At 36.3% G+C, this 10,000-nt stretch overlaps 1 protein-coding gene across 4 annotated transcripts in view; it reads left to right on the forward strand.

The window, feature by feature from the left end:
- Positions 1–10,000, forward strand: part of LOC144965326 (insulin gene enhancer protein ISL-1-like) — a 78,871-nt gene that overhangs the window by 46,823 nt on the left and 22,048 nt on the right. For all 4 annotated transcript variants that reach the window (XR_013644001.1, XM_078900558.1, XM_078900557.1 and 1 more), the window contains one exon: positions 1,366–1,625. Coding sequence is in view for 3 of the 4 variants with exons in the window: in XM_078900558.1 (XP_078756684.1) it covers positions 1,366–1,625 (260 nt within the window). In the remaining variant the exon portion in view is untranslated. The remainder of the gene's footprint in view (positions 1–1,365; positions 1,626–10,000) is intronic.

Consider the following 10,000-nt stretch of genomic DNA (forward strand, 5'->3'; position numbering starts at 1 on the left):
CGAATCGACTTGCACTTATTTAAATTCTAAATTCTAAATTGAGCTTTTATATAGCGTAATATCCACTAAACGTGCTTAAAGCACGTTAAAGGGGGTCCCAGGCCAACAGCAACACTTAACATTTAGTACGGGACATGACGCCTGTTAGACGATATTACATTTTTTTCGGACAGAGACATCGCTGTTAACGGCCAGGTACTCATTTTATACCTGAGTACGGCGAGAGAATGTGAGTAAAGAGCATTTACCAAGGACTCAACTATGCGCCGAGCGAGGCTCGAACCCAGGACCTTCCGATCCGAAAGCGAGTGTCATACCACAAGACAACATAGCCGCACAGGTCGGATTACCCAAATTGTCATCCGCTCATTGTTGTAATGGAAATGCTCTCAAACCAACTTAAAACATTGTCCATTACAACAACGCCTATAATTAATTGCGTTTGGTTATCAGACCTGCTAATATGTATACGCAGATGTTAATCAAAGTGATAATAATTCGTTTCTATTCGATTCGCTCCACAGACCCAAGATAATTCAAAAGTTTCTGAATCTGTCTTATTTCTTCTATCCTATTTTCCATCTAGATATACAGAAGATAAAATAGGCAATAGGGATTGACTTTGAAGTCATTTCTCGATAGAAAATGAGTTAACACTTTCAAGAAATCAATTGGACATCATAGAATCACCATAGAAAATATGGAGCTTCTAAATACTCAGGGTATTGTTCTATGAGGCAAGGACAAGTACTTCCAATTTAAATCACTAAACTAAATGACAAAAAAATTGCAGTTTCCCCCAAATGATGAATATGTGCGAATTAGCAGGCCCTGAGAGCTACTTTCTCTATTTTGAAATAATGTGAAGATTCAATTCTGTTTTAGAATGAATGCTTTTTTTTATTGACAGGTCGAAAAATCCCGAAGCGTTCACAAATAAGTATTTTCCTCTTTAACTCACTAAATAAATAACAATTTTAAAAATTGCATTTTTCTCTGAATGTTGAACATTCACATAAAATAAAAAGATAAAAAATAAAATTCCCTTTATGCATCCCATAGGGGTAATTTATCTCTAGGGTCTATTCCGAGGGAAGACTGGAATAACCCAGGCGTCAGTCGCAGTGCAGCGCCGAAAATTGAGCTAGGGCGAGGTGACTTGCTCAAGGCCACACAGCGCAGCCAGGTGTGTGTGTGTGTGTGTGTGTGGGGGGGGTGATCGAACTCGTTACCTTTCGGGTGCGAAGCAAAGACCGTACCGCTGTGCCACTCGACCCCATGTCTTAAACGTCACTTTCTTAATTTAAAAAATAAATTGAACACTCAATTCGTTTTTGAAAATGAATGTTTTGTTTTTATTGACAGGTCGAAGTGAAAAATCCCGAAGCGGTCATAAATCAGAACACAAGACGACGAGGATTCGAACCGTGCTCAACGAGAAACAGCTCCACACCCTGAGGACATGCTACAACGCCAACCCTCGGCCAGACGCTCTGATGAAAGAGCAGCTTACGGAAATGACCGGTCTTTCTCCAAGAGTGATCAGGGTTTGGTTCCAGAACAAACGGTGTAAGGACAAGAAAAGGTCCATGTTGATGAAACAGTTACAACAACAGCAAGAAAAGGTAAGGAGTTTTTGTTCTTGGATTGAAAAATTGGAAGAAGAAGAAGAAGAAGAAGAAGAAGAAGAAGAAGAAGAAGAAGAAGAAGAAGAAGAAGAAGAAGAAGAAGAAGAAGAAGAAGAAGAAGATGATGAAGAAACTACATCAAATAGATCTGACGTGATTCGTAATTGTCGAGTGGTCAGTTTACCAGTTTCAACGTCCAAATTGACTATATCACCATCATCATCATCATCATCATCATCATCATCATCATCATCATCATCATCATCATCATCATCATCAACATCATCATCATCACCATTATTATTATCATTATCATCATCATCATAATCATTTTTATTATTATTATTATTATCATTGTTATTACTATTATCATCATCATCATCATCATCATCATCATCATCATCATCATCATCATCATCATCATCATCATCATCATCATCAACATCATCATCATCATCATTCTCATCAACATCATCATCATCATCATCATCATCATCATCATCATCATCATCATCAGCAGCAGCAGCAGCAGCAGCAGCAGCATCATCATCATCATGATCATCATCATCATTTCTATTCGCAATTTTCAAGGCATGTAAATTCTCATCATGAAGCCAAAACATTCCTTCTTAGCAAAAATCTCGCACTTCAATTTAAAATGGAATAGTTGAATTTTGCATTTTGTATTATAATAGCCTTGCTAAAGAACTGATTTTTCTTTTCATTTTCTTTTTCTTTTTTTTAAACTTTACTTTTTTCTTCCGTCTGTATTTTGTTTGTCCTGGTTTCGAGGGGGGTGGGGTTAATATTAGGATGGAGTTTTTTCAAGACAAATATCAGGGAGAAACTAAAAAAGATAAAAAAAAGGAAGCAAAAGGTTAAATGTAAATTAAAAAGTAAAAACGGAATAAACAGAACCTGGTAAAAACATATCTACGAAACAATCTAAAAACTAAAACCCAAAAAATTGAGGCGCACAGGAAAGCGGGTGGGGGTGGGGCTGTGGGGGGGGGGGGGGGGGGGGGGGGAGAGATAATATCGCAGGATATAGAGCAAATAAAAGCTATGCAATGAAACAACGGGTAGATAAAATGCATTGACGACAATAAAATCCCAGAAAGACAATCTTGCCATTGGCCTCAGTTTACTGTCGCCTTCACACCCGTGTCGCGAGCTGCCGGGCAGGACAGGAAGACAATTCAGGCACATACAACCACCGACGTACACATAAAACGCTCAAAACCGGACACGTTCCTTTCTGCGGAGGAGCAAGACAAGTTGTGCAGTTGATCTTTATAGCACTGCAGTTTGAATATTTAAATTAACGCTGATCGCATCCGATCCCTGCTTGACGTATATACAAACAATCTGGAATAAGCCCAACAAAATAATGAATTATTTTAGAGAGAAGGAGAAGCTTTCATTTGAAGTCATCATTTAATTTATTATTGGCCGAAAATGGCTGAAGGAGAAAGAAAAAAAAAAAAAGAAAAGAAAAGACAAAATTGATAAAATAAGATAAGATATACTTTATTGATACTGAATGGAAATTATCATAATGTTACACATCAGTCATCGTTATATTAGCACATATTTATACACTGTCATGAACTAATTGATGTATACGAAGTTAATTTAAAACTAAATAAACATCAAATTTATAATAAAATATTCGAATATAGAATATAGTGTATTTACACAAGAGCAATGTGCAACACGCGTGAACACCGCTAACACTTATTTAATAACCATTTAATATGATTCATATATTTATTTATTTATTTATCTATTTATTCATTTATTTATTTATTTAATTGATATATATGTGATTATTTCTAATTTTTTCCACCACTCACACACACACACACACATACACACACGCGGTCTCTCTCTCTCTCTCTCTCTCTCTCTCTCTCTCTCTCTCTCTCTCTCTCTCTCTCACTCTCACTCTCCCTCTCTTAATCTTTTATTTGTTTGTTATTGTTTGTTTGTCTGTTTGAGTCGCTGATCCACGCATACCGTTCCTGACAGACGGTATGCATGTCTGTCTGGTCGCCATGACAGCTGGCCATGGGGTTAATGTGATTGGACTGTGACAGTGCTCACCTCGTAAACATTTCCCATGCAGCACATGTGTGTGTGTGTGTATGTGTGTATGTGTGTGTATGTGTGTATGTGTGTGTGTATTAACCCTCTCCTTACCACCTACAGCGAAATCGTCACGTTTGTTACGACACAATATACATTTTTTTTAATATTCAGATTTATTTTGTACATCACAATGATGAACTTTGTTTAATTAATAAGAACATAAAGTTGTTTTGTAGATAGATTGTTTGAGTTTTAAAAATATTTTTTTCTGCTGGGTAAGCCTGCCATTTTTGGAAAAATACTGAAAATCATCGGTAGGGAGAGAGTTAAGGCCTGTAACCATGAACAATGCTCTATATTTATATAGTTAACTTTCAGCTTACACTTCATCTCGACATCAAACCAGTTTTATGTCAGTGAGTTACGACTGTTACTGTCCATTTCACGTCGCAGAAACCGGGGATGGACTCGTTGCGCTAGGTTACTTTTTCTTAAAACCATTTAACTGTCGTACTCTGGTAAAACTTTGTATTTAAAAATTTGGCCAGCAAAGTCGTCCTTCAATAAATATCGATAAATCGATACGTACGAGAAGGACGACTTTTCTGGCCAAATTTTTAAATACAAGTTATTTTTTTTTTTTTTTTTTTTTTTTTTTTTTTTTTTTGGGGGGGGGGGGGGGGGGGGGGGGGGTTCTGGAGTATGACAGTTAACTGGTTAAAGGTGTAGAATATATAATCATATCTGATCTAAACTGTGACATTCCAATGACAACCCAATATCATTATCCTGGGTGTACAATAAATATTCCTATAAATGTCCCGGATTTGACAAGATCTGAAACACGAGGATAAGAATGTTAAATGGCATTGTGGTTTTAGCGATGGTGTTGGTGGTGTTTGTGATGCTGGTGGTGTTGAAGGTGGTGTTGATGGTGATGATAGATTAGTGGGACAGATTGACGTACACTTGACAAATCGACTTCTTCACCATTGAATGTGACTTATTTACTTATTTATCTATTTATTTATTTTTTTAAAATTATAAATTTATTTATCTATTTATCTTTATTTTTACTATTTATTTATTTATCTATTTGAAGTAAAAGAATTCTGACCAAAATCACTGAATTTGAATGTCATAGATAATCATAGGCCGACTGGTGGATAAAAAATAAACAGAATACATTTAAATATATTACAATGATTATCGTCGTAGGTGTTGAGATTTATTTCAATGATAGGAAGACGAGATGACGAGATAAAACAATAAATTACCTTTGGTTGACTGTTCTAGTACAAAGTATGTTTCTATTTGATGATGGTAAGGTACAAAGACGGGGCCTAAGGCTCAGACTGGCTCAGTGAGAACAGCGTCGGAATGAAAACGCGAATGATTCGGGTTGGAACGAGGGATAGCTCAAAATGTTTCAAAGCCTTCAAAGTCTAACTTGTCATGTAAGTGGGTTTTTTAAAGTCAGAAAGTATTTTTTAAAAAAAAGCAACCTAGCTTCAATAATGATGGGAGCAAGTCGAGGGACTGGATTGGGTGTTTATGTTTTGTTTTTGTTTTGTTGTTGTTGTTGTTATTTTTTGGAGGAGGAGGGTGTCACCCATCCAAAGAAACATGGTTAAGCTGTAGTTCCATCGGCACAGTAGGGGATTTTATAAATGAAAAGATAGAGAGATGACTTTAACATGGATGGGTGATTTCGGGATGTTCTAAAAGGAAAGTAAAATGACCACATCGACATCAAATAGGAAAACTAGAATGACCGCATCGGTTTTGGGGAGGGATTGAACGGAAAATACGTACAATCTTATTGGGATTCGAATTTGGGAAATCTGTCCAATTGCCCAAGTGAACCTGACGGGATATAAACGTCATTACTACTCCACAGAGATGTCATATAATATTATTACGACAGTACAATGTAACTTTCGGCCCTAAAGTCCAAATCGTCACGTCGTACAAATACATACCATATTATGAAAAGAGCTAAAAACTCTGATTTTAAAGCAATGCCGAGGAACGAGATTGAACATGATTTTTACATTCAAAAACATTACCCAGGCAAATCTAATGTGCTGACAATCTCAGCCAACGAAAACTGATTTTGTAGGTTCCTTCTTGTATATTTTTACATGATTTGTCTGGCACTGTATCATATAAGAACTTTCCAGATTTCTAAAAATTAATCCTTATTATACATGTGTCTGCTGAGGGAAGTTTTCCCTGTGAAACTTGGCATCGTTGTCCTCCCATTCACCGCTGACGGTTTTAGCAGCCAAAACTTTTCCGAACGGGTGTCAAAAATTTCGGGTCGTTGGGGTGTATGGACAACTCCACAGGTGGAAAACGAACAATAATTTTACCTCATTTTATTTTATTACGACTGTCCAATCGGCAAATTTAATGTCATTGTACCGCAGTCACAGCCAGCACGTGCGCTATTTATGTCCTCGATCTCAGCAATAAATCCTGCATTTCCCACTGTCAATAGGCAGACTGCTATGAGCTGGCATTAAACAAAGGTGTCATGGCACCGGGAAATAAAAGAAAATCGAATGGTTTTAAATTATCTCTCTCTTCTTTTTTTTTTACCTATATATGTGTTATTTTATTTTAAGCTTTAAAGATATAAATGTATAAAGATGGATTGTATACCATTATGACTATTATCTGGAGTGGCTATAATATCGTTTTGTTTATTTTGGTTGTTTTTTTTTTTGGGGGGGGGGGGGGTGTTTGTTTTTTGTTTGGTTGATTTTTAATTTTTTTTTTTAGTTTTGTTTTTTGTGTGTTTTTTTCTGGTTAACTTGATGTGCGATGATTAAAAATGTCTATTTATTTATAGCACATTTTATGCATTTGTCATATTTAATGGCGGCCTTTACAATGCTTTGGTTGTAGCCCAACAAGTCGTCATAAGGTACCGACTTTTAATTTCATAGAGTTTAAATTAGATGTTAGATCTTTTTTGTACCATCAATCTTACAAAGTCTGTACCTGGCGTTGTATCATTCGCATCAGAATCAAGGAATCAAGGATATGAAGAAATTAGAAGTAGGAAAAGACGGTGATCAAAGAAAAAGCGTAGTTTGACGCGATATTAGAAATGTGATAAATTTAGTCAGAATGTTGATGGGCAGCTTTGATAAGAAAATATGGTAGGTCAGTGAATGCAACTCTCTCTCTCTCTCTCTCTCTCTCTCTCTCTCTCTCTCTCTCTCTCTCTCTCTCTCTTCTCTCTCTCTCACTCACTCTCTCTCTCACACTCTCTCTCTTTCTTTCTTTCCTTTTCTCCATTTTTCTTTTGCGGAATTGTGAATGCTTACTACATTTTCATTGTCTTCTCTCATTAACTATTTTGCACGTAGTAATATCGAATGAAAAAGTTGATAAATTTTACTTGTTTAATATTTTAGAGTGTTGGATTGAGAGAGTCACTCGAAATCCTAATATGAGCACTCGACCCTTGCTCTTCTATCATTCCTCCCCGTGGATTTGTGTAATCATCCGCCAATACTGAACAAACTCTAATGTTCCTTCTGGACATCGGAGAGTAACGGTCTCACTGACCAGCGCAATCAGGGAATGCTTTGACCTTGCTATTGTCCAAGGGTGTGATGCGACAAACACGAAACTTGGGTCCAGATTTTTGCGGTTTCTTTATGGCATCGCACACCTCATATCAATGAATGGTCAAACTGTTCTATCTCACTAATTCAACATGACTTTTTCAATTGAACACTAGATCTACATCCGAATTAACAATCAATTTATTAAGCGCACAAGAATTCGACCATTGTTTAAAATATTTATGCAAAACTCTTTCCATTGTGCATAAGTCAAGTTACCATTATTGCTATAAAATTTGTGTTACAAAAATGCACACTACCGTTTTGTTGGCAAGAGAATTGAATTATTAACAGATTTTAATCAATGATGAACCTTCAGATTATTATATTATATTTTATCATTGGCAATTAAAATTGGATATCAAAATTTCCATTTTGTTCAAACAACAAAACCGAAAGTACGATTTAGTAAAAATCATAACACTTTAAACAGAATAAATCTGTTAGTACAGTTTAGCTCTGAGATTCATCTCAATGCCCAGTTGTTCTTGCATTGTCCTGTCTCAAGAGTGACCAAGATTGCATGTAACCTTCTGGACAATGGAGGTGTGGACAGGGGTCAAGACTGACCATTTTGACCGTGTTTGCAGCGACCCGGCACGATGTAATTAAGATGATTACATCTAATTATTTCAAGTGGATGCCCGGCCACTTCACGGAAACACCCAGGCAGTGTTAGGGGCACCCTCTCTCATGCGGGGGTGAAGCAATCAAACAGCTGGACTTGTGGGGAGACGTGGTGGGGGCAAGACATAAAATTTGTTTTTAACACGAGATGAAAGAATACCAAGTAACCACGACCAAATGAATTGGTCCAGCTTGGAGCCAGTCAGAGCCTCGCAGTTGACATTCAGCAAATTTGAATATTTGGATTAGGGTATGAATAATGGAAAATCAAATTTAATCTTTCGACTTCCAATTTAAAATTAATCAGCTCACCGAGATTTAAGAAGTTCAAATAAAAGAATTCATAATGGATAGAACATTGAACAATTCAATTTTTTTCTGTTTTATTCTTCTTTCTTTATTTTTTTAAAAATCTTTAACCAGCTGATAATTCGAATCACCTTTATTCATGCAATACTGGTTATCATCTTGATTTGTAATTATTTATATAGATAACATAGTAACTCATTCTTGAATTATCTACCAATGATTATTATCTAAGAGAATAGATAATGATTGAGATAATGACGATGGTTGTACTGATAAAATATTATAATGGTATCAAAACGTAAATCTACTGGAATATTTTTTTTTAAAAACCCAACAACAACAAACTAAGAAAACAAACCAATAAAAACGATAACGACAACAAATGTAATAAGAAACCAATCTTTTTTTTTTTAAATAATTTATTTGCATTTTTAATCTTTCCAGTAATTAGCAACAAAATGAAGCTTCGTGAATTGCATTGATCAGCGTAAAACCGTGAAAATGCCCCTTACAAACCTAGATACGCATTAACAGTTTCTGCATTCTACTTGCATCAGATATATCTACGTTGTAAATATTAAGTAAAGTAAAGAAACAATTAAAATCAGACATTTTTTATCGGCACTATAATAAGATCCGTTTTAAGACAATCATCATTAAAGGGTTATATCCGATGTCAACAAGAATAACCCATCGTGTACAAATAATTAGTAGTAAGCAAATCTAGAATTGACTGACAACCAGAGGGATATCTGTATAAGATGTCCTAGCGGACAACCCATGCTAATAAAACAGAAACAGAATGTCAGGCATGGAGCCCGAACCCAGATTCACTACGTTACAGAGCAATGTTTCATCCTTTTCGTCATTCTTCCCTTATACACTCACTTTTTAGAGAGAAAAAAAAAAAGTACTTTGAAAAGACAGAAAAAACAATAATTTTCGGTCTGGTTCAATGAGTATGATCTCGCACTATGAGACCTTCGGCACATTTTTTTTCGGCTTATTTTTTTCTCCCTTTTGGATAGCGTGTGAAGAGATCCTCGAGGGTCTGTGGCAAGTTTTAACTGGATTGGAGTCGTGGATTGAATTAGTCTGTCGATTGCGGTCAGCTTTGGAGTGGAGCCTCACGAGCACTTCTAGGGGTTTCGGGAGACCGCCTCTGGCGAGATCATGCCTGTTTTGAGGACGATGGCACGCGATGTATTTACTATCATATTAGTGATGTTTGACTGACTCAGAATTTGTGTGGTTATGGTTATGGTTGAGGTCCTGAAGGTGAGCGGTAAGGGGAGGGGTGGGGGGGGGGGTGGAGATAGAGAGAGGGAGGGGATAAGGATATTATTATTATTATCATCATCATCATCATCATCATCATCATCATCATCATCATCATCATCATCATCATCATCATCAACAACAACAACAACAACAACAACAACAACAACTACAACAACAACACCATTACCATCGTCAATCAACTTTTTCGAGGTAAAATTTATAAAAAATCAAAATATAATAAAAATAAAAGATTAAAATAAGATACAATAGGAAATCTGGCTATGCCACCGCCTAGTTATCTTAAATAATATATCATTACAATCCTTGGGATGTGTATTCCTCCAGATACATAGAGAAGGATATCTATGTCCTAAACACATCTCGCTTGACTTGACGTGCGTAATCAAACGTGAGTAAATGCCG

Source organism: Berghia stephanieae, chromosome 2 (genome assembly GCF_034508935.2).
Source record: "Berghia stephanieae isolate SIO BIC M18660-M18661 chromosome 2, UCSD_Bste_1.3, whole genome shotgun sequence".
Taxonomy (NCBI): domain Eukaryota; kingdom Metazoa; phylum Mollusca; class Gastropoda; order Nudibranchia; family Aeolidiidae; genus Berghia; species Berghia stephanieae.